Source organism: Urocampus carinirostris, chromosome 20, assembly GCF_059441175.1.
Source record: "Urocampus carinirostris isolate Australia breed hairy pipefish chromosome 20, RoL_Ucar_1.0, whole genome shotgun sequence".
Classification (NCBI taxonomy): domain Eukaryota; kingdom Metazoa; phylum Chordata; class Actinopteri; order Syngnathiformes; family Syngnathidae; genus Urocampus; species Urocampus carinirostris.
Genome location: NC_142368.1, coordinates 16,050,217 through 16,075,506, shown reverse-complemented (window position 1 = coordinate 16,075,506; position 25,290 = coordinate 16,050,217). Strand labels below are relative to the sequence as shown.

The 25,290-nt window shown below is 39.0% G+C and overlaps 1 protein-coding gene across 1 annotated transcript in view; it reads left to right on the top strand.

Moving 5' to 3' along the window:
• Positions 1-25,290, top strand: part of col12a1b (collagen, type XII, alpha 1b) — a 138,352-nt gene that overhangs the window by 59,359 nt on the left and 53,703 nt on the right. The window contains exons 21-40 of the mRNA XM_088325622.1: positions 4,652-4,781; positions 6,315-6,460; positions 6,530-6,659; positions 11,319-11,455; positions 17,523-17,652; positions 17,783-17,922; positions 18,836-18,968; positions 19,117-19,134; positions 20,350-20,489; positions 20,589-20,718; positions 20,807-20,946; positions 22,002-22,131; positions 22,201-22,340; positions 22,402-22,531; positions 22,781-22,920; positions 23,791-23,920; positions 24,045-24,184; positions 24,341-24,470; positions 24,832-24,971; positions 25,130-25,259. Of these exons, the coding sequence (XP_088181748.1) occupies positions 4,652-4,781; positions 6,315-6,460; positions 6,530-6,659; positions 11,319-11,455; positions 17,523-17,652; positions 17,783-17,922; positions 18,836-18,968; positions 19,117-19,134; positions 20,350-20,489; positions 20,589-20,718; positions 20,807-20,946; positions 22,002-22,131; positions 22,201-22,340; positions 22,402-22,531; positions 22,781-22,920; positions 23,791-23,920; positions 24,045-24,184; positions 24,341-24,470; positions 24,832-24,971; positions 25,130-25,259 (2,584 nt within the window). The remainder of the gene's footprint in view (positions 1-4,651; positions 4,782-6,314; positions 6,461-6,529; positions 6,660-11,318; positions 11,456-17,522; positions 17,653-17,782; positions 17,923-18,835; positions 18,969-19,116; positions 19,135-20,349; positions 20,490-20,588; positions 20,719-20,806; positions 20,947-22,001; positions 22,132-22,200; positions 22,341-22,401; positions 22,532-22,780; positions 22,921-23,790; positions 23,921-24,044; positions 24,185-24,340; positions 24,471-24,831; positions 24,972-25,129; positions 25,260-25,290) is intronic.

The window sequence follows — 25,290 nt, the reverse complement described above, 5'->3', positions numbered from 1 at the left end:
CAGATTAAAAAAAAAACAAAAACAAAAAAAACCCCTACATTTCATCATTTGATTGGCAGAACAGGGAAGGAATTTAAATCGTACAAGACATTGTGAAATGTTATTGTCTTTTGACAACTCCTGACTACACGTCTGTGTTGCCAAGGTAGCAGGAACAAGACTGTTAAATGGTCAATCACACACATAGTAAGCCTACACAGCTGGTAATCTGTACATCCGGATTTTTTTTTTCTGTTTTTTTTCTTTTCTTTTTTTTTGTCCTTGCCCTACTGGCAGTTCTCTATACCTAGCCACTCCTTTGCACATCTGTTCTCCTCTTGCACTGTCTGAAAGGTGAGATGGCACAACATTCATTTGGACAGGTAACTTAAAATTTGTTTTACCTGGTTATATCAGTATCAGAAATTATTTTCCCCCCATTTTATCAACACTCCACTTATTGAAACATAAATATTTTGTTTGTTTGTTTGTTTGTACATGATTCAATTGTTTGTTTGTTTGTACATGATTCAAATTGAATCGTTTCTTCCGGCGCCGTCACGAATGGCAGCCACTCCAGCAGCTCCCGTGTTATTTTCGATTGATTGTTCTCGATTGTTCTCAGCTCAGGGATGCTGCTGGAAATGTGAATTTCCCTTCGGGGATGAACAAAGTATCTATCTATCTATCTATCTACTCCAGTGTTATTGTTATTATATAGTGACTTGTTTACCTGACTGCCCATTTTGCACATCTGGTTAGCTGCTCCTCTTGCACTCTTTGCACTACTGTATAATACTACACATAGCTATAATCATTTAGTATATTATTAGTACTTTAATACTCCAATTCAATACAACAAGGAAACTGTGCGGGTCAGATGTATCGATATTTCGTTCTGTATACACGTGTACAAGAATGACAAAGTTTATCTGAATCTGAATAACTGTAGAATAAGGTTGATATTAGCACTGCTATTCTTTCAAACAAAAAATCAGTAATTAAAATCAAATTATAATGCAGAACTGTTTATAAACAAATACGTGTCTGTACGGTGTCATCAGTCACTGAAATACTATTAAACTTGGGAATAAAAATATGACGACCATTTCAAAATGTACTCATCACAGAAACATCACAATCCGTCCAAAACAAGATACCTGAAGACTATAAAGCCGACCTCACGAATAACGCCTCCTGGCTGTCATCAAATTAGTTGATTGTCCACAAAAATAGATTTGCTACATCAAGGACAATCCAGAGAATCCAACTATGTTTAATATTTTCTCCAAAACACACGATAATGCCGACAGATGAAAAAATTTGCCTAAAAGCATTTCTGCTTCGTTGGACGTTCTCTGTAGTGATCTGTTTGTTTCGCTCCAAAACTCCCCCTTGAAAATAAACAGACTAATTTGTAAAATTATTCCCAATATGGTTGTTAGCCTCTGACCTTTTGATTTAAACAACTCTCCACAAAAAACTGACTGTCCACTGCCCGCATTAGCCGATCAGTGCCTGTTGATTAAACAGAGCTTTCTGTAACTCAAGAATATCTTCAGCCACAAGTAACCCATTCGAATGATGATGGACACATTGGTTAGCGAATGAAATTCCCAACAATTAGAATCATTTTCCTTCTTTGACTAATTTTTTAAAATGTTCTTTTTGTCCTCTGTATCTCTTTTTAACCGTTCCGGAGCACAATGTGCTGCTGCGACAGTCCCCCCATAAATCCTTCCGCCTCTGCTCAGCAAACAGAAACAGTCATTAACCAATTATCCAAAAGTGAGTAAGAGGTCAATATTTTTTTTTTTTAAATACAAGTTTGACATCCTGGCGGGGATCAATTAAACCCTGGCTGCTCGCCAGAGTTTTTATATGGTATTGGAAGCTCTCTCTCTCACACTCTCTCTATTTGTATCCTTATGTCCATACCCATGTCTCTCTATCAATATTGCTCTATTTACTGTGTGTACCTTGCCCTCCATCTACCTCTCTGTGCGTCTTGATCTATCTCACGCTCTTTCTTTCTCTATTTTTGATTGGGAAACGAGTTCACATTATGAAATAATGTAACGTGTCTGACAGCCAACTTTCACGCCCGAAAATGTTTCTGTATTTTAAGTGTAAACTGGCCTCGACTTGTATTATTTTTTGCATGAATATTTAGCTGTATTTGTTTGATTCACATCTGTTGAGGCAATGACTCAATATTAAAACGTGGAAAGGTTTAGTTGCCAAAGTGCAACGAGAATCTGCCGGCTGTGAGAAAAGCCACACTCTCATTGGCTGCTTCTTTTTGACAACCGCACCATGTTTTTATGGTTCCTTGAAAACTGATACAATTCGAAACAATACACAGCCTCCTAAGTGATACATGTGTGTATGAATAGCAGCTTTCAAATGAACTCGTAGTGTTTTTGGTGCACATGAATTGTTAATGTCTGGAAGCTACGTGGCACTTGGGGGCCTTTGAGTCGCACTTGACCTCCAACCTCCCATCCCGTCTGCCGGTGGGCTGGCTCTTTTCTTGTTTTTTTTTTTTTATTGCTAGGATGATGTCATGTAATAATCAAGCCGAGTTTCTTCTGGATCCACTTATGCCGTCTGAACCGCTTCACGTGTGTTTACGTTGAACTGAACTGCAAAGCACTTGACTTATACCGTATTTACGCGCTGCCTAGCTTTTTTTTTTGTGAACTTCTTATCTAGTCGGATTTACTAGAGGCTACGGCGGAGTTTATTTCCAAACGGCGCCAATGAAGAGATTTATTCGGATGAATTATGACTCTGCTACGTTTTTTCCAAGATTTGTCCAATTTAGGGTTGCTGGAATGCATTTCAGACTACATAAACCAAAGCAATGAAATTGCTGGTAGTAAATGAGTAGTATTTCCTTTTGGTATTTTCAAATGTCGTTTTAAAGCTCAATGAATTTGTTTAGTTTAACCAATGTGTTGACTTCTCTCTTTCTAACTTATGCCTTTATCTTTCTATCTCTTTCAGATCAAATGTATTCAATTTCTGTGAAAAATGAGTTGAGAAAGTTTTCATAAAATCCCAAGAGTCTTGGTGATGTAATTTCTGGATGGGCCACACTTTGCCCACCCCTGAGATAACAAATTCAAAAATCTGTCAAAACACAAATTCCTTCATCGCTTCAGCTGATCCTTGACAGTTGCAAGTTGTGTCAAGTAATCAGCTCACCAGGGCGGTACATTGCATCACATGTTGCGGATGTTTTGATAGTTTGATCATTTCCCGTCTGCGGGGTACTCTTGTCAAATATTGCAAAGCGGGAAATTCTTATTTGGAAAAGAAACAGATGCCACTCACAATAGGTGGTAGGACTCACATACATCAACACTCTGAAAAAGTCAACCAAATAGGAATTCAATCTTAGTCTTTTATTGAACAGCATTTTAATTGAAACTAAAACATGTTTTACCATCATTTATAAAGTGTTGCTAGTGGTTACTAGTTCGACCCAAGGACAACATATAATGATAACCCAAAGTTTTACATTTCCTATTCTCTGGAAAGTAAAGTATTTTGAGTATCCTAACTCGACGCAGTGTCGTATGGTGAGGTTTGTGTCTGGTGGAATACAGTCAGATGTTCAAAAAATGAACCTATATTTTATTCATCATTTGATTGTCAGTGGAAGAAAGCAATATCCAAACTGTAACATAGATAAAAACGTTTTGTTATCTTACCTTAACTAAATGAGGTCTTTTGCACTGCTCCTTTTGAATAAAGACATCAATAGATAGGCAATCGTTTATTATCATCTATTTTAAGGAGAAAATAATTACTGGATGGCATGACTTGCTGTTAGCTTGCTAATTATATTATTTGGGGCTGAGGTGTGTGCAAAATCAGAATCCTTGGTTTTACTATAACTATCTGCCTGAGGCAAGAGAATTGCGTGCCTCACTCTGAATCTGCAGACATTCTGCACAGTAATATATTACATACTAATTGGATAAATATTATTTACAATACAGGGTGAGTTCTCAGTCCCTCATATTCAACTGTTATGCTTGTTAACGTTGCCATTTACGTGGAATTGCCAAAAACAAGCGGGTTGTCAAATGAGTTATAAGCTGGTATCAGTTTAATTCAACTGTTGGACTAACTAAAGCTTGCAAGGCATCATGTGCCGTCCTCTTCTTAAACACGCTAAACACTCGTTGTAGGACACTGAAGTTCTCTACTGGCTCTTCTGATCCATTTACGAGGGTTCCGCTCGAAAGTAGTTTGAACTTGTTCAATCACCTCTTCTGAAGTTGAGAGGCATCCCGTTCTTTAGCTGGGCATAAGCACACGTCTGTTATGAATTTACCATGTCATTTCACATTGGACTTCCACTTTTTGGCTCCCTTCGAAATTTTCTGCTGAATACACAACAATGGTCCCAAACTCAAGCACACAAAACGCCTTTCCTGTTTGATTGAACACCATCAACGAGTCTGAAAAGAAATAAAGAAAGCAATAGCATTACAGACAACTTAGTGTATAAGCTTTAAACTGGCGCAACTTTTTTCTTACTAGCATTCATAGTTAAGGAGACTTCAAATGTGCCCAAGACTTTTAATGTGAAGATTTAATGTCACTGTGATTAAGCTGATTTGACCGTTTGTGTTTTTTTTTTTTTTTTTTGCTGCAGATCTTTGTAGACGGCTCCACGACGTCAACAGTGTTGGACGATCTGAATCCACTGACACAATACGTTCTGAGTGTCTACTCGCTGCGGGGAGACATGAGCAGCGAGCCTTTAGTGGGCCGCGAAACCACCTGTAAGCACTCTGTCCATCCTCTCAGGTCGTACTCGTGAAGCACCCAAGCTTTAACGACAAGCCTTCTTGTATTTCTCATCCACTTTTCTCTTTATCTTTATTGTCTCGTCCGCAAAACGTTTCTGCTTTTACCGCGTGTGATCTGAGATCGGCGACAGTCACGTAAAGCTGTTCCGTAATGCAATGATGTTGGCATGTCGTGACTGACTGGGAACTTAAAGCTGACTTTCATGTAAAGAATGCCTAAAGTGCTTTTATGAGTTTAACGTTTTTCCTGGCTCAGTTTGAGACTCAAGTAGAATCTTTCCAGTTATGCGCTCCCACTGGCTCAAACAAACACAATTTTAACAGAACATGCTTTTTGGGGTGTTTTCTTCACATTCTGTAATACTACAGTACAACACACTGCAAAAATGTTTTGCACATGCTACGAATGTATTTTCGCATTCTCTTCATGTTCTCTTTAAGTAAAACGAGCACTATTACTTATTTTTATATTTTACCTTAGTTTCTAGGAAAATAAGTAAACTAATACTTACATTGAAAAATATAATTTTACTTAATTTTTACCAATTTTTTTCGATAAAATCTAAAATCTAAATAAATACTTAAACGAGCAGCATCTGGCCGACGTCATATAATTTTGGTCATTGAGATCCCAAATAGTAGTAAAAAAACAATTCTTCAACAGAGCACTGTATTTTTTGCGGTGTGTTTCCTTGGTGCAGTGGTCAGCACACTCGCCCAGCCCGCTAAAGGTCCCGGTTCTAGACCTGGTGGAAACATGATTGCCTGGAGAAGGACTGGCACCACCAGGCTGTACTTGCCCAGGACACACCACAGGAAATGATGCCCCTACAACCCTAGTGGTTTAAAGATCCAACCAACCATTTTCTGCACTATAAGGTGCACCGGATTATAAAGCGCACATAAAAAAAAAAAAAATCTTTCGCCATTCATTTTTTATATGCTAGGCGCCTGGACTATAGACTACAGAAAGAGCTACCATATTTATTGGTGTAAAACGGATACACATTTTATATACTTTCTGTTCATATTAGTGCAATGATTGATCAGTCAAATATGTCACTAAGTTTGCAAAACATTGCATGCAACGATAATCGAACTAACGACTAGATCTGTTATGATTTGTCGGACGATAAGTATAAGCTTTTAAAAAAAGGCATCTTTATATAAAATCTGCAAATGCCGTTTCTCTAACTATTCTTATTGGACACATTGGTAACTAAATCATAAGGTAAAATACAAAATATTTAAATAAATGAACAACTAAAAAAGAGATGAACAAATATAAACTAAACTTGAATGATCTTTAATTGGAATGTTATTGAACACTAAGAAGCCTAAGAGGAGTATTTTTTCATCTAGTTGGGATATACTGCTGATGATTTTGGGTAATATTTGGTGCAAATATTTTTTTTAAAATGTTCTTCAGTCCTCTAAAAAAAATAAACTCGGGAACTCTATGCACCTTTGGTCGTTGTTTGAAAGTAAACCAAGATCTTGTTTCAGTGCCGCTGCCGGCTGTTACGTCCATGAACATCTACGACGAGACCATGAGTTCCATGAGAGTTCGCTGGCAGCCAGTGGGCGGAGCTACAGGCTACATCATACTCTACCAATCCATCAATGGCACCGGCCCGCAGATGGACAAGGAGGTAATGCGCAAAAGGATGCTTTTCCTTTAAACGCGGTGCTGAAATGACTTTCTGCATGCTTGTCGACAGGTGCGTGTAAGGCCTGATGTGAGCGACATTCAGTTAGGGCAGCTGCTCCCAAACACGGCTTATTCCGTCACCGTCTTGGCTCAGCATGGAGAAGCAGTCAGCCAACCACTAAAGAGCACCGGAGTCACTTGTATGTACAGTCAAATATCCAAAAGCCTCCTACTTTGCCATATATTCTAATTCTGTGCTATTGATGACCATTGTTTTCCAAAGAAAAATGATAAGCCGCTTGGTTAGGCTCAAGACAAATTAAGAAAAATAATTTGGGTGTGGTAGCTTGGTTTGCAGGCCGAGCAGACGAAAAAAATAGCGTATTTTTCAGACTATAAGAAGAAGAAGAATTTACTTTTATTGTCATTCTTTGTAACAATGCACACAGAACGAAATGTCGATACACCTGACCCGTACAGTTAAACTGTAGCGAGCCGATGCAGCCGCAGCCAAACAGGGCGCAGCCATTTTAGTCATTAGGTGACCAAACCCCCCAATTCCAACCCTTAATGCTGAGTGCCAAGCAGGGAGGCAATGACTACCAATGTTGTAAGTCTTAGGTATGACTCGGCCGAGGCTTGAACCAGCGACCTCCCAGTCTCAGAGCGGGCGCCCTACCATCTAGGCTACCGAGCTGGTAGGTAGGTATGCCCAATAACCCAAAAATGGGCAAAAACTTTGTGTACGCGCCTAATAATCCGGTGCACCGTATGTACGGACAAAATTAACAATGCTCACCATATTTATGCAATTATAACTCAGTTGAACTTAATACTGGTTAGCAATGGTAAGAGCACCCAATCCTACATACTATTCAGATTGAATCGTTTCTTGTACATGATTCAATTGTTTGTTTGTTTGTACATGATTCAAATTGAATCGTTTCTCCGGCGCCGTCACGAATGGCAGCCACTCCAGCAGCTCCCGTGTTATTTTTCGATTGTTCTCAGTTATTTTCGATTGTTCTCAGCTTAGGGATGCTGCTGGAAAAGTGAATTTCCCTTCGGGGATGAATAAAGTTTCTATCTATCTATCTATCTATCTATCTAGTTTGCCGGGGACTTGAATGGTTCTAACATTGAATGCAACAGGTATTAAACCTCGATCGCAGCAGGCACCATCTTTAGTTAGTACTAAATATGTCATAGTAGAGAAAATATTGTTTCACTTTTTCCCATCTTAAACTAAGCATTGTCAGTGACAAACATATTGAATACATGCGACCATGGGTTTATTTACATAGTTTAAGGACGACCGAAATACTTGCCATTCTCTTTATTCAGTTGAGAATTTCATGCGATTTGTAAAGACTTTGCGAGTCGGCTGTACCGGTGTAAATTATCTGACAATCTTCACACGGCACGGCCCAATCATAACATCAACAGTTTGGTTTTGGTACAGTGACTAAAAATAGAGCCCTAATGACTTTTTAAGTGTCATCTGTTTCTTCTGTAATTTATGCCGTGATCAAGGTTAAATTCACGTATACAATTGTATGCAATTATGATCAGTGAAATATGCTTTTGGGATCGGTGATATATTTTGACTGATCAATACGCTAACAAAGCACTTTTTTATTTGATTGCCGTAGGGCTTAATCTTATTGTCCGGTGGAAAAAAATATCACATTAGACTATTAATTTGGGGGTGCGCTTTATAATCCAGTGCACCTTATAGTGCAGAAAATACGATACATGCACCAAATTGTATTTGCTTTCCAATAGCTAATATTTTTCGGTAAAGCATGCGATGGGATCCTTTGTTCAGTGGCGGTCTGCCGGACGTACAAAGTAATGGGGGAAACCCTGCATGACTATTGACCTAATTTTTATTTTTCAATGATTCCATAAAAATCCCACATACCAAAGAGTACCCATAAATAAGCACGGCATTGCTTGAAATCATACTGTACGAGTTCCTTTCAACAATATTTTGGATTTCTGTTCCATGCTTTCAACCTTGCAGGGGCCACTTTTCCTTTCGTAACATGACACAAAGCGGGAACTGAAAAGACATGGATGAAAGAGTTTAGTGCAGACCCTGAACAGAGTCTTGACCCGTTACAACGCCCTTGGGATAAATAAGTTAAAAAATTGGGTGATGGGCTTTTACGTTTATGATATTTAAAAAAAAAATAAAAATGGAATGAATTATTTTAAGGCCCTTTTGACAAATAAAAAAGTGACTCTGGGGTTTTCCCTGACAGGGGCCACCACAGCAGGTCACTGGCACGATTTATTTGACACACTTTTTATGCCGGAAGCCCTTTATGATGCAATACACAGTTTTTAGCTTGGGACCTAATCCTTCCAAAGAAATAAATTCAACAAAATGCACCAGGAATACTTCCCACGCTGCACTTCCCATCGTTGCACTATCATTCGCGTAATTTTTTGGGGAGGGGAAATTGATTCCTTTTGGTCATTTTGAAGCATCAACCCAGAAATCCCCTCTGAGTTTTCATCCTATACAAGCTTGTTTCAAAGCCAATCAAAATCAAAAGCAGAAAAAACAAGCTGTATGTTTTTAAATAACCAAAGCACTAATGTTTTTTAACAAATAATTTTTAGGCCAAGCCCCACAAAAAGATCCGAGTCAAGTCATGTTTATTTGTATAGCCCTCAATCACAAAGAGTCTCAAAGGGCTGCACAGACCAGATTATTGCAAACCACAGACTATTATTACACCATCCCTTGATCTAAAACCTACACGAGGGCAAGGAAAAACTCAAAAACCTCAACATGAAGAAAATGAAGATACCTTGAGAAGGGACCGCACATTAGGTAATCCCCCTTTCAGGATGACCAGGCTGCAACGGATGTTGCAATAACAAATAATACACAGATTCCCCTGAATAGTTTTTTTTGCCAAGTTCCTTGGGACAATTTCATCAACCCGATAAATCCGACAATTATACAGTCAATTAATTGATTATTCTGTTACACTTAAAATACTTTGTTTCAGTCTGTGTACAATAATAAAGTAAATTAGTTTAATTAAAATATTTATCCAATGTAAAAGCAAAACAGTGAACCCCGGATGACACAATATTTCTCCAAAATGATTTTTTTTAATGGGACAGTGTGTATAATTTAAAGGGAAAGTGTGTATAATTAAGCCCTTACTATTAATAAAAAAATATAATTCCTTTGTTAAACATCATGATTTAAATAATAAACAAAAAAAATGTGAAAACTTATGTATACATGCGTTTGTTTTACCTTTCTTCAAAATAGTCAAGAACTTAAGGCGTAGCTGAAACTTGCTGCTGAATAGGTCAATGATTTGTAAAAAAACAAAACAAAACATGAACTTTACTCAATTGCGATCAAATCAGTTTGTACCGATAGCAATTAAATGTTTTCTTTTAATTTTAATGTGCTTTTATTTTAATGTATTAGTTTATTTAAAAAATCAAATTTAATTTTGCAAAACAAAAACTCTAAGCTTGGGCTGAATCACGGGGTATTCACTTTGATTACGGATTTGTTGCACCTCGAATAGCCAGTTTAACCATGTACACCGTCACCGATTTTAAAAGCAACTGCAGGAAAATATCAACGACGTTTTTTGCTGAGTTTTAGAGCCTTCCACATGTTCCAAATTGTGCCATGGTACTTAAACTTGTGCCGCGTCAGTGTATGCGAGTGGTTGTCCCCGACCTTTGTTATCAATATGGAAATCAAGTCCAGATGAGGTTTGCGCCGTCACCTCACCGGTGAGACCAGGAGTCTGGCTTTCAAAACGGATTCCCATCCTTGTCCCACATAGTGATGTAATCCAAGTTCCATAATATTCAAGTGATGTCATGTAATTGCCTCTAATGACTTTAGAATTACTTTAATACCAAATATATTAAGGTAGGCGAAAAAAAAAGAATATAATTTTTGTATGTTGAGTATTTATTCGAGTATAACGCACATATTTTTTACGCCCCCAGAAGCTAATTTAATCTATTCTAAAAAGGTACTCAAATTTTGGGTGCCCGTTATCAATTATCACTATAACAATACATTTATTATGATAGTCCATTGCCCTATTTGTGCAAATCAATATTGATCTGTCCAAAAATATTGCTGACCATAATCGTAAAACATTGATTGCAACGGGAATTAAACCCGAGTCACGTCGGGGAAAGCGCCAAATCCTAACCACTATTCCACAGGGATATAGATGATGTACGATCAGGTATTATATTTAATCTCATGATCTCAATATTTTCTTTAATACCCAATAGGCACCTCTGGTCTATTTGTAGTAAAAAAAAATCCAAGTCACTTGCGCTGTGCTCTATAATAGTTATGGTAATTCTCAATGGCTCCTTCAAATTCTTAGCCTGGAGCTGCAAAAAATTAAAAGCTATATAATAAATAGAACACAGGATATTTGTATCTAAATTAGCAATATTAGCCTACGATCAAAATGACTTCGTTGGATGCAGCCCATCCTCATCCTCCGGCAGTGCTTAAGAGCCGCATGTGGCACCTGAGCCGAGGGTTGGCAACCTCAGATGATGACTCATACTTTAAAGGACATTAAATAAATATTGTCAGTTAAATGTTGTATTGTTTTAATAGATTACATTATCGATAAGTGATTTTAATCATAGCCACTTGTATTCAACTATGTCTGACTTACAATGATTAGTTATTATTCAACTGTCACAGTCACTTACAATACTAGGAGAAAAATTGAGACAAAATTTTATATTTATTGGCATCAAAAATTAAGGGTGCGTTTTATACATCAACAAATACGTTTTTATGACATTGTGTTGCTTTCCACTGTGCCAAATAGTACCCATGCCGCCCGCCGGCGCCCTGAGGATCACCGGCGTGACTCACAGCAGCATGAGGCTGAACTGGGATGCGGCACCCGGACTTGTGCGCAAGTACATCATTACCTACAAACCTGAGGACAACGACGCTAAAGAAGTGAGCGCAAACCTTGCTACTCTTAAAGCTGTTCACTCTTTTTTTTTGCATCCATTTTTACCACCTTTGGGAACTGCTGTTTTTTTTTTCTAATTTAAAGCAGAAGTCAACCCAAATGATTTCCTAACAACATTTTGTAGTTTACCAGTATAAACACGGCGTTTTTTGTTTGGAATGAGAAAATGAGAAATCCCCCTGATTTTATCCATCTCTAGAGGAGGCCTTTTTCAGAGATGGTATTGAGTAAAGATGACGACAAAGTTGCTCCAGGTTCAGGGAAAGAATGATCAAAGCTCTGCCTCAGAAAGCGGCTAAACCGGAATTGGTTGTTAGCTGAAGCCTTTAAGGCTGTGATGACATCATCCCTCGATGCCAAGTCTTGAAAGTGTTGATGTCAGAAATGGATAAAAGGTGGATTTTGTTTGTTGTCCTTGAAATTGCTTGAATTTTAATGTTGTGTTTTCAAAGTCAGGAAAATGATTTCATTTTGGGTGAAATGTTTGAAAGTTCTTGAAATTGTTGCCATTGCCATATTTCTTATCAGTCTGACTCTTTAGACCACGCAATAAATAAAATTGCGTGAAAATTACATTAGATAGATAGATAGATACTTTATTCATCCTCGTAGGGAAATTCACACTTCCAGCAGTCTACCCCGTTGTTTATTAACAGATGAACATGATGCCCTAGGGGTGCTTGTAGCGGAGTGGATGACGTCACGCCATTTCAAAAATTCGACATCCCTGCGGCAGATGGAAAACTTTTCTTTGTGAAAATCCAGGGATACACTACCTCGTGTTAGCAAGTCCATTAGCAGGCCTGCTCTGATGGTTTGACATTATGGTGTTGTCATGTGAAGCGTCAACGCCTCTACTGGTTGCACATAAGAAGACTGCTCTATTTAGAAAACCGTCTAAGTGGCTAAGCTCACTGAGAAGATATATATATAATTTTTAATTATATACAAATATATATTATATAAAGTATCAAACACGGGGGGGGGATTTTTTAAGGGTTATTGTTCAATCTTCTTTATTCATTATCCATTATCCGTTATCGTTCAGTTCATAATGCGCTACAAAGCCTAGGAGCCGGGACTCTTACTCTCAGCCAAAAAGCCAAGCTAAGGTCCTAGCCTTAAAGCCCTGCTGCGATCATTGCGAATGCATCGTTCCCCGAAGTACTGCAATACTGGGCCGATGCGTGGAGTGGACAGAGCAAGCTCGCGACTACCAGTGATATAGATGACATGAAAAGGCATTCTATTTTATCGTACTAACACATCTAAGCGTTTGCCACCTACAATGTTTAGTTTGAGTAACACATTTTATTTAGTTTAAAAAAAAACAAATATTTGGGGTGCGCGTTATGCACTAGTTTGTGTCATACACAAATTAATAGTTAATTAAATGCTGGATTTGGACACATAAGGTTATTATTGGTGGGACATCCTTTGGGTTGGCTTTCACTTCAATAATGTCATTTTGGTATTTTATTTCTAAAGATACAACAGATTCTAATATGCTTACCTTATAAATGAAATCTATGCTCTGTACCTTTTTAACAAAAGCATCAATACAAAGGGAATCAATCCTCCAATATGAGAAAAATCCATGTGACGAGAAAAAAATGACTGACTGGCTTGACTTGTTAATTCTTTTGTTTAGGGCTAAGGTGTATGCCAAATTAGAATCCTTGCTCACACTATCGCCCTCTACCTTGATGCAACATAGTTGCCTGTCTCACTCTGCATCAGCAGACACTCAGCGCAGTCATACATTCCATACTAAAATTATTGATAATATTCATAAATTTGAAAATTCAGACATTTTAAAGAAAATCCCCAAAATGTTAATTAGAAATAACATGTATCACTGAAAAACTACAACCATTTAATATTTTTCAATTTTATATTTCCATGATGAGAGATAAGGCACAGCCTTACCTGCCTCTCTCAGTTGCATGTCACTCCTAGACTCCTAACTGCCTACAATTGTTTTTGTTATGCTTCTCTACTTCGTATTTTTGACTTATGGGGGTCGGGTCTGTTTAACTGCAAGTTTCCCTTAGAAGTATTTTAGTACTAAGAGTGGCTGAAGAGCACTTTAGGGAAAATTTTTGTACTTGAGAGATTCTATTGGGTGAGTTGGTGGTAGTAAATTAGGTGATGTCATTTTTCTGTGGTTAAGGTAGCTGATAAATATGTTAGGAAGGAAGGAAGGAAGGAGGACGATTGAGTCTGATTAAGTTGTAGAAAGCGGAGAAGCGTGATGAGAGATGCTGCCTGGAGGGCCCCACTCATCCACTCTTCCCAGACTCCCGTCATTCCGCTGCCACTCTCTTCCTCATATTTCCTCCTCCTCACCCGCGGGGAGGACAAAGCTTCTGGGACGAATCACGTCGCGCGCAAGCCGATCGGACTTTTCCGGTGTGTCTTGATGGATGACACGAAGCAGCTCCGCTCGCTCGTCTTCTCGGGGATTATCGCTCAAGACTCCCACCCTCCTCTGCTGGCGCTTCCGCGCTGGGTCGGGGCCAACTTTCAGCTTAACGCTGTCCGTCAGGCTCCCACCGGAATGGAAAAAGCTTTTTGTGCACCAAACGCGCTTTAACCTTACCTTAATGTCAAATACGCTCCAGCAGATATCCCGCTCATGCCAGAAGCATTAAACGCCACAAGAAAAAAAAAGTTACCTTAGTGCTAACATATAATGCAACCTCCCAATGATATGCTAATAGAAATAACCCTGGACTACAAGCTGCTATTTTTTTCCTACATTTAAAATAGCGTGGCTTTCAATACGATGTGGCTCATTCTTTCTCTTTCCTTTCGTGAGTCAGATGTTTGCAAGGGTGTCAGCGGTGACTCCGGACGATTAGCAACTGGCTTAGAATTGGTGCAGACCGGGGAATCAGACTGTTTGTATAAAACAAAGCATCGCAAGGCACAGGGCGGGTGATGATGCAATATAAATTCTGCCAAGTGCTTTGAATGTCTAAAGAAATTCAATCAAGCGCTGGTAAATGACAGTAGTAACTCTGACCTTCTTTAGTAGCCAAAATGTTTGGAATCTTTCTTACAAGTTGTGTCGGCTCAAGAAGTACTTTAATGGGCACATGTGTCTTTTATTCAGGTGTGCCTTATAGTCTGGAATTTATAATATCCAAAATTTGAGGGTGCAAAAATCTATTAATTGACAACTAATTGATAAGCATTTTAATCGCATATTATTTTTAATAATGGATGATTACAAATTCTCCAAATGCCTTGAATTTCAGCAATTTTTAGGTAATTTTATCGTCTTCCTTGATAGAAAGCCTATTATCTTTGTGTTAAACATAAAGAAACCTCATGGGCCATAACTTGAGAAACTCAATATCTTATTTATTATGTAAAGTTTTTTAGGATCTCGTTAAAAGTCACCACTCCGGATAGAGAGGGTTTTGACATGAACAATTTGATTTCACCTTGGAAAATAACTCTTAACCTGAACCTTTTGGTTAACGAAATGATTTTTGCAATATTAATTTAAAATAATTATCTATTTTATTTTACAAAAAAAATAATCAAAAATATATAAAAATGTTTGTGCCAACCCCATTGATATTAAAACCAACTCATTTAGCACATATAAAGTTGCAAAATTTATTGAGAGAAGAAGGAAATAACTACAATGATAATATAATGATCACTTCAGGCTGCATTTGTTGTGATGTAAAATATGTCACATTTGTTCAGTCCTTTTTTTTTTGTCAAACCAGTAAAATTGGAACCCGCTACATTAATTAACTATAATGATCACCCACAAAACAAATGAGTATGCCGCCAGACACTTCACTTTGGTTTCTTTTTCCTTGTCTTTGCTGTAACCACCACTCCTTTCTGTGCTTTTCCTTTTCCTGCAGCGCCCTGTGTAGGAATTTACTGTACGTTCTGTGGCACAACACATCATAAACACATAATGGATTCATTCCCACCTATGATTACTTGTTGCTGGTCGGTTATGCCAAGGGGTGTGGCTAAAGAGAAGCTAAGGCACTCCCGACTGGATTTTAGGAAACGGGACTTGTGTTCCTCCCACTTCCACACTACTCTATGCCAGGGGTTTCCAACACGGTGCCTGTAGGTACAAAGGTGCCCCATAAGGACAGCTAAGATGCCCGCGGGCTTGTACTGAAAATAGCTTACTCCTGCTGGATCGTTGTAATTTTATAGTAATTTTTTTTTTTTGTGGTTGACTGAGTCTATTTAACCTTACTGGCAATATTTAGACTGGTAATAACATTGTAACAATATAGTAGTAACATCATCATTTGTTATTTTAGAAATGCATATCAAACTGGGTGCCCTTTGTGCTAACTATTAACTTAAAGTAGCTCTCAGCTTGAAATGGGTTTAAGACCCCTGCTTTATGCTTTGCGGATGATTCAAACTGTATTTTGTTCATCGTGAACACGTTTATTTAGAGTAAGGAATACACTTGAGGGAAAGTGGGAGTAAGGTGATTGAGTTAAGGCAGAGGGTGGCAACATTTCTGACCCAAAGACGCATAAAAGCAAAAAAAAAAGTTTTTTTCTTGAGGGAGCCACACAATATATTTTAAGACAAAATTCCTCAAAACCACCAAAACCACTCTCCAGTCAAAAGTTTCAGCACATTTTATTTCATTGTGTTATGTTTAATGATTTGATAAAATCTATTAAATAGTAATATGCCAAAGCCTGTGTCCCATATCAATATATTTATACCACTTAAAATTTGCCTCCATCCTGTAGTAACTTGAGTGTTGAGGCTCATTCCTGTCCTGGCCTGTGTATAGCTCTGCCCAATCCTATTGCTCAAAGTGCTTTGCTAGAGCTTCTGGGTGTTTAATGTTTGGCCTGTGGCTTTTCATTTTAGAGTGTCCAAACAATGAACATAGTATGCTTAGCAGGCTTCTATATACCGGATTATTTGGTGATTCACAGACAAAACGGGGAACGTAGTCTGTTGGCGTGACAACCATGACTGTAAACAAGGGGTCGGGGACAAATGGCTCTCTTCATGAGTACAAATTGCACAAAGTGAAAATAGTAAGTGCAATGTTTTTAATAGTGGCACGTAGAGCCGATTGTCGCACATGCGAAGGCAGGAGAAAATGGCAGTCAAAATGAACCTCAACAATCTTAAGCAACTGCAGGGGGAAACACACTTTGAGTGGTATCTTTATATTGATATGGGACACAGGCTTCAGCATAATTACTATTTCATAGATTTGATCAAATCATAAAACATCACACCGTAAAATAAAATGTGCTGAATTATTACCTTTTGTCTGGAAAGCAGGTTTGTCGGTTTTGTTGAATTTTGTCTTCGAATATAATGTGTGTCTCTCTTTCGCTCTCCAAAAAAACAAAATAGTTTTGCTTTTATGGCTTTTTCAATCAAAAAGGTTACTGACCCCTTCTGTAAACTTTAGTCAAGACTCTGCCCTTCACATACTGTACCGAACTCTCTTAACAGTCTCGGCTGTTGCCTCGGCTATGCACGTGAGGCAATTGGCACGCACGTAACTGTACATGAAATTACTTTGCAAGTTCTAGTTTTTCTTCGAGCCTCATGTACTCATGAAAAGGGCCATGTAAGGCTCGCGAGCCATAGGCTTACGACCATTGAGTTAAAGTATTTGCAAATATGTTACATAAATTGTAAACTCTTGAGTAATAACTACTTTATCACTCACGGAGCAAGTAACATATGCCAGTCAATTCTTATCTATTGATGGGGACCTTCTCTTCTTCTTCTTTGACTTATTTACTCTGCATTATTTTTAGTAGGACTCAGGACTGACACCTGGCTTGTTTCATCACATTGTTCCGATGTCTTGAACGTTTGTAAAAAGATAAAATTATACAACAAAAGATGGTTTGAAAATGTACACCACAGCGAGACACAACTGAACAATAGTGATATCGTTCCGACTCACTGTGTGATTAATGTACAGGGCTTGTAGCTATTACGCCGTCATCATAATCATTGTGTTGGCCTTAGTCCCAAAGTTTTAACAGTTTTTTTTCCCCACAACAGCTGGAAGTCGTCGCCGACGTCACCACCCTGGACTTGTCTGGCCTCACCTCCCAGACGGAGTACGATGTGGCCGTGACCCCCGTGTACGACGAGGGTCCCGGGAATCCCATGCTGGGATTGGGAGTCACGGGTCTGTCTTTCTTTTCCGCACTTTTTCTTTTGCCCGCAGTGACTTGGCGAATAAGGAATGTTCACGTTCTTTAACGAGCCGTCTTTCAAGAGTTAATATCATGTGATTTCCTCCTGTTGTCTGTTTGCAGACGTGGTCCCTGCTCCGAAGAACCTCCGGTTCTCCGATGTAGGCCTGACATCCTTCAGAGCCACATGGGAGCATGGTGCACCCGACGTTGCGCTCTATCGCATCGGCTGGGCCAAAAAAGGAGACTCCGACTTCCATTCTGTAAACACTATACTATGACTTTATTTGATATTTGCATTGGTGAGAGGGACTATATGAAAATTAGATGACAAATGTACCTTATAATTTTAAGCGATGACTATATGAATTACTGCCAGAACTTTTTTTTTTTCAAAATGTCATCCTTTGGTAGTTGTTGAATTCAAAACATAGATTACAAAAAAAGGTTATTATTATTTAATTATCCATTTCATCAATCCATTTTCTGAACCATTGATACTCACCAGGGTCGCGGGGGAGCAGGAGTTCATCCCAGGCATCCCCCGGGAGTGGGAAGTGGGCTGAACAGGGTGCCAGCCAGTCGTAGGGCACACAGAGACAGACAATTCACTTGCTCATTCACACCTAGGGATATTTTGGACCAACCAATCAACCTGATATGCATGTTATTTGAATGTGGGAGTAAACCTGAATGCCTGATGAAACCCCATGCAGGCGAAGGGAGAACATGCAAACTCTGCACAGGGTAACCCACAGCTGGAATTGAAACCTGGACCTCCCCACTGCAGGACCGACATGCTAACCGCCCAGCCGCAATATTTTATTATGATTATTATTATTTTTTACGTTTTAAAATTGATTTATTTTAATCTATTCAGAGATGTTTGAAAACATTGTTTTGGTTCAAATTCAGTTCAAGTATCCAGTTGCAGTGGGCTAATATCAGCCAATTAAACTATCTAGCTGATATGTCAGTCATGCACTAAAAAATATATAAACATTACAAAACTGAAACAATCCCTTTAGAAAGTATTCCTTTTGCTCCATCACTTTATATGTCAAGTTGGAGAGGATTGTGTAATGTCTAGGAAAGAAATAGAAAAATGTCATTTTGTTCGATCACACATTTTTTCAGAAACGTCCTCAACAATTTCCCTTATTTTTCATCATGCAGTCCATTTTGGGCAACGACGAGACGACGTACCTTTTGGAGAACTTGGACCCAGACACCGAGTACACGGTCACCGTGACGGCCATCTACCCGGATGAGTCAGAGAGCGAAGACTTGATGGGAAGACAGCGCACGTGTGAGTCCTCAATTCATACAACACACACAAAATTGACTTGCAAACACTCGTTGTATCGTACAGATTTCACTACATTATTTTTGTGTGTTTTACAAGTCATGTTTGCGTGTCATGTGCAGGCTGTAATGAGCTTGTTTTCTCTTTCTAGTGTTGAAAGCTGTGGACGGTATGTCAGTGAAGTGCCCTTAATAGATTTTTTTCCCCCTGTTGCAACTGCATGTGTGCGTGTTCATACATCAATTCAGACATTCTTGTTCATTGCTGACATGCATAAAATATCCACGATGCTATTTTTATGAGATAACATCAGTTGATGTAATACACAACATCTGAAAACTAAATAATATACAATTATGTAATTATGTTTTTAAAATAGTTCAATATACTACCAAAGTAATTGAGAATGTTATTGAAATTATTACATACCAGCCTTAAATAAAGACGAGTTTTGAATAATTTTGTTAATATGAATTGAAATAATTAATTACAGGATAAGTTCAAAATCATTTAGTCTGGTCAAAATGGAAATTTGAATGTGAAATATAATTATTTGCATGTCAAAAAAAAATCCAATGATATTATAATTGTTTAATATATTCCATGCAATACCTTTCTGGCCTATTTTTGTTGTTGATACCACAAACTGATATTTATATATTTTTCCTCCCCTCGGAAAAAAGGTGTATTTTAAAGAAGGCTTTTCTTTTTCCTTAATATTACATTAATTTAATGAAAAGGTTTCTAATTGTTAAATGGCCACTAGAAGTTACCTGGCCAATTCATTGGCTTCCTTTGTACATTCCAATGACACTTGTATGAGCACAGATATTGATACCTGGTATTGGTACTCTCCATTCTCTAATGATATTTTAGTTAACGGAAATCTGTGGAATCTAATTGGACGAAAATTCCAACTTACATGTGATTAATTGTACTTGGGGCCACACAGTTAACGAAACACCACCTTGTATTCCCAATCCATCCCATGTAACATCATTGCATTATCACACAAACTGTGTCATCAACCTCATCATAATCATCATCATTATAATCATCATCATCATCAAATGTATTGCATGTGTTGCTAAATTGTTCGTTGTCACGGGGGCTTAAAACCATTTTGTTTCTTTCTCATTATTCATAAATTTGCAGATATAGCAGAAGTACTATGTACTTCATTGCAATTTTACAACAAAAGTGTCAGTTTGAAACCAAACCTGATTGATGATCAGCGCTTTTTTCATTAGCCTCTGAAGTGGAGTTGTCACCATGTTGTCTTCATCATCATCATCATCATCATCATTTTCCTCATCTCTGGCCCTACTCTCGATCCTAGCCAATGTGCGCTTTTGATTTTGTTTTTGTGTGCTTGCGGCCTCAGTGCGACCGGAGCCTCCTCGCAACATGCGGGTTTTCAACGCCACCGTCAGCACCCTGGCAGTTAAGTGGGACCCGGCACCCGGACCCGTGCAAAACTACAAGATTGTCTACTTACCACTCACCGGAGGTGAACCGCTTGTGGTACGTTAATTTTATAATATGAATTTCTGAGTTTAGAGGTATCATATAACTTTTACTTAAAAAGTGAAGTGTGACCTATTTTATCTTGAACATTAACAGACCCAGGTGGGAGGCAAAAAGACTAGCACAATCCTGCAGAAGTTGACACCCGATACGCCTTACCGGGTCACCATGACAGCGATCTTCCCCACTGGTCCCAGCAGAGATATTTCGGCTGAAGGGCGAACCAGTGAGGAACACTCTAATATACAACACAAACTGAACGTAGCATGGACTGAACAAGTTCCCTTCAAAATATTTTGCGTACCGTCTTGCAGGACCTCTTGGCGGTGTGAGGAACCTCCAGGTGCTCAATCCAACTATGACCACTCTTAACGTCCGCTGGGAGCCAGCCGAGGGCCGCGTCAAAGAGTACAAGGTCATCTACGCTCCTGCTGCCGGTGGTGCTGAAAGCATGGTAGGACTGGTAGGATCACTGCCAACATCTTGTGGGAGGGGGCATTCTAGGCCAGGCCTATGGAAGCACATTTGGCACTCCATGTTTCAATTTCCTCATTTCAAATAATTAGTTATCAATTTTGACCAATTCATCCCGTATTTATCTGGCAAACAATTTCTTTAATCTTGGGGAAATGGACATTGGTCAATTCATTATAAAATATACAAGTCTTTTCCAATCTCGTCACTCTTCTTAGTGCTAAAGTGACCAATGCACTGCAAAAAACAGGTTTACCCTATAGGCAGACGTGCTCACTCATTTTAAGTATAATTTTTCTTATCGATTATCAGGTTTCTTAAACTATATGAGAAAAATATCCCTTAAAATAAAACAAAATTATTCTATTAGTTTTGCTCAGTTTAAGATACTGACGCCCCTTCCAGTGACCAGTCGAGTTACTAGGGTTCATTCATATCAGTAGGTGGCGGCAGATTACTTTTTCGTTCTTTTGTAAACTCTGTTAATGATGTAGTACAGTGTGTTTGATGAAGCTGTTTTGGAGTGCACTACAAAAAAATACAGAGGAGGGGATTCCCAGCCCCCTCGCTCAACCCAACTGATGTGTTGGGAGTCATTAGGTGACCAAACCCCCCAATTCCAACCCCAAATGCCGAGCGCCAAGCAGGGAGGCAATGAGTACCAATGTTGTAAGTCACCCTACCCCCAAGGCCACCGAGCCAGGGTGACCACAAATGATAAGAAACGCCTCAAAATGCCAACTAGTGTTGGGAATTAATTTTTAAACATTTTTGATGAACAGTGTGCCTCGAAAAATTTTATGAAAAAAAAGTGTGCCTTGGCTCCTAAAAAGTTGGGAAGCACTGGTTCAAATTATGTATCCTAAAATTGAAGACCTGAGTGGAATTGAAGCAATTGCGTCTTTAATCTCACATCACAAAATCTCATTGAAACCCAGATGTACCAGATCTCTTTCCATTGACCACATTGCGACTGGCTGATGTCATTCTGGTTTGCGTTTGAAATAACAACCTCATTGCCATGGTGGGTTTTAGGATCAAGTGTCAGCCGGCACCACAAGCACCATTCTTAGGGGACTGCAGCCTGACACCCTCTACACCGTTTCCCTGGTGCCCGTCTACGCTGAGGGCGATGGCAAGATCATGTCGGAAAAAGGAAGAACAAGTAAGAGGTTTACTCTTTTGGGTCAGCCAAAAATTGCCCTGTGTTGTAAAACCTAACTGTGACATACAGGACCCTTGGGCGGCGTGAAGAATCTGCGGGTGACCGACCCGACCATGACCTCTCTCAATGTCAAATGGGACGCAGCTGATGGAGCCGTTCGCTTGTACAAAGTCTTTTACGTGCCAGTCGCTGGTGGCCGAGAAGAAATGGTGAGGACAGTGCATGCCTCATAGTGTCGCATATTGTTTTTACTTCCACCTCTTCCTCCAGGAGCAAGTTCCTGCCACCACCACTGATATGGTCCTCAGGAACCTTCTGCCCGACACGGCATACTCCGTGTCCGTGTTGCCCGTGTACCCGGCCAGGGAGGGAAAACGCCAGACAGAAAATGGAAAGACCTGTGAGTGAATGCTATATTATATTATTTCAACTCTGAATGTTTGGAAAGAAACACTTGTGAGACCCCTTCTCAAGGTTTCGTATTTTCCTCATGCTGAGGTTTTTGAGTTTTTCCTTGTCGCATTTTGGTTTAAGATCAGGGGATGGTGTAATTGTAACCTGTGCAGTCCTTTGAGCCATTTTGTGACTAAGGGCTTTACAAATCAACGGAACTTGACTTGACCTCAATAACAATCTCTTTTTCCTTCAGTACCTCTGGGCGGTGTGGGCAAGATGCGGGTGACCAATCCAACCATCACCACGCTTACCGTCACGTGGAACCCTGCTGACGGAAACGTTCAGGGCTACAAAGTAATTTACGTGCCAGAAGATGGTGGCCTGGAGATTGTGGTGAGTGCCATTATTTAAAAAAAAAAAAAAAAAAAGTCCAGTTCGATAATTAGGAGTAAATGTGGTAACTGTGTAAAATAATCAGTTAAAATGTTCTTGCTCCATTTTAGATGTTTTTTTTGTCATTTGAAATATTTATCTATTTTAAGAGTTACTTAGACATATATATTTTTTTAAATAAGAAAAATCTCATTAAAGTAAGCGATCTTATCTATCACTATGTTGGATCATTTTGCTCACTGTAAGCATTATTTGTCTGTTTTATATGAAAAAATAAGTAACTAAAATAAAAGTATTAATACTCAAAATTAGCAATATTATCTCCCAGCGGGAAAATACTTGTAATTTATTTGAAGTGAACCAGGAATGCAATTTACCAAGGTTCTTTAGTAAGATTTTCCATTCGAAACAAGACTATGAAATTAAGCTAGGATGTAAAAAATGTAAAACTTTATTTGAAAGATGCAGGTGCATCAGATAGAGGTTTTGATACTAGGTGTGTGAAAAGAACTATTTAAATGATTTAATGTGGTGGGACATGGTGAAATTATATTTATACATAATGATATAAGGCTGTTTCTGAGGCTTTCTTATTGACATTTTAAACATATATGAATGAACTTCATGCTATTTATCTTCGAACTGAATCTAATATATTACACTCCGTTTACATTATTGGCAAAATAATTCAATTGTATGTCACCCAAAAATCAACCACAAAAACTCCTAAAGAATGAAGCCGTACCATTTTGAATGAAATTGTAATCCAACAGAATCAAAAGTGAATCAAATCGCTTTGACATGAACCTGATTCACCTCTCATTATGTGCTAAAGAGGCCAAGTCTAATGGCGCTGATGTAATTATGCAGGAACAAGTGTCTGAGAGCACCACCAGCACGGTCCTGGAGAAGCTCCTCCCTGACACCCGTTACAAAATTACAGTAGTACCCGTCTATGCTGAGGGCGATGGACCCAGTCTAGCCAACAGTGGCAAAACCAGTAAGTGCCCGCCCCAAAATTTAAGTAATTTCATTGGTTCAGCTTCATGCGTTGCATTCAAAGAAGAAACTGCGATGGTAGGTAAGGCTTTCCTTGTTAATATGGATTTTGTGGATTTTGTCAGAACCACTTGGCATGGTTAGGAACCTGCAGGTGTTTGAGCCAACCACCAGCAGCCTCAATGTGCGCTGGGAGCCGGCAGAGGGCAACGTGCGGGAGTACATTGTTATCTGGGTGCCAGCGGCAGGTGGAGACCAGGATGTGGTGAGGGCCAAGTATTTTCCCATTTTTCATATTGTGGACAACCAATATAAATGAATAAAGTTCAACTGAGCACCTCTGATGTGTTTTTTTGGTTCTTGCATCTTCAGTACATCATGTCTTTCTTGTTTTACATGAATACCTTCATTCTTATACTAGGACCAAGTGCCGGGAACTACCACCTCCACAGTGCTGAAGAACTTGCAGTCCGACACAGAGTACAGTGTCACTGTAGTGCCTGTCTACCATGAGATGGAGGGATTGCCGCTGACTGAGAATGGAAGGACCTGTGAGTGGCTTAGCCTTTTAGATATTTGTCAAGAACCGATACCAAAAAGTTTAATATTATTGGCTGGGCTTGTACTTTAAGCATAAAAATGCATTCCTAAAGAATATTTTCACTCATTCACTGCCATTGATAGCTTGAGAGGTTATTGGCATAAAATATTTTACTGGCAATGATGTTTATTGCATTAAATAAGAATTCTTTTCATATAAAACTACAAATTTTAAATGCTTACATGCAAACATTTTTTCATCAAAAAGCATGCATTTTGCTGGCAAAATGTTTTCGATTTAAAAAAACAAATTCTAATTACACAACCATTTGTGTTTTTCCCTTTTCCTATTCTACGTTTTGTCTCTATCAGATCCGGTGGGAGGAGTGAAGAACTTGCAGGTGGTGGACCCGACTGTCAGCACATTGACGGTGCGCTGGGAGCCTGCAGTCGGCAACGTGCGCAGTTACAGGGTTACGTACTCTGCACAACCCGACGGAGAACAACTCACGGTAGGCGCTGTAGTCGGTGTTACATAGTTTTTAGTCTTCAGAAGTAGGGAGTAACGGTAAAATGTCGCTTTGATCACAATTATTAATGTTAATTAGTGATAAATCAACTCAGACATGGAAACCAACTAATTGTGCTTATCTCATTCAACTACTGGCAGGAGGACGTGTCAGCAGGAACCACCAGCTTGATCTTGAGGAACCTGAACACTGACACTGTCTACAACGTGGCCGTGGTGCCAATCTACCCTGACGTGGAGGGCATTCTTCAGGCCGACAAGGGCAAAACCAGTAAGTGCGAGTATCCGATGAAGACAATTGT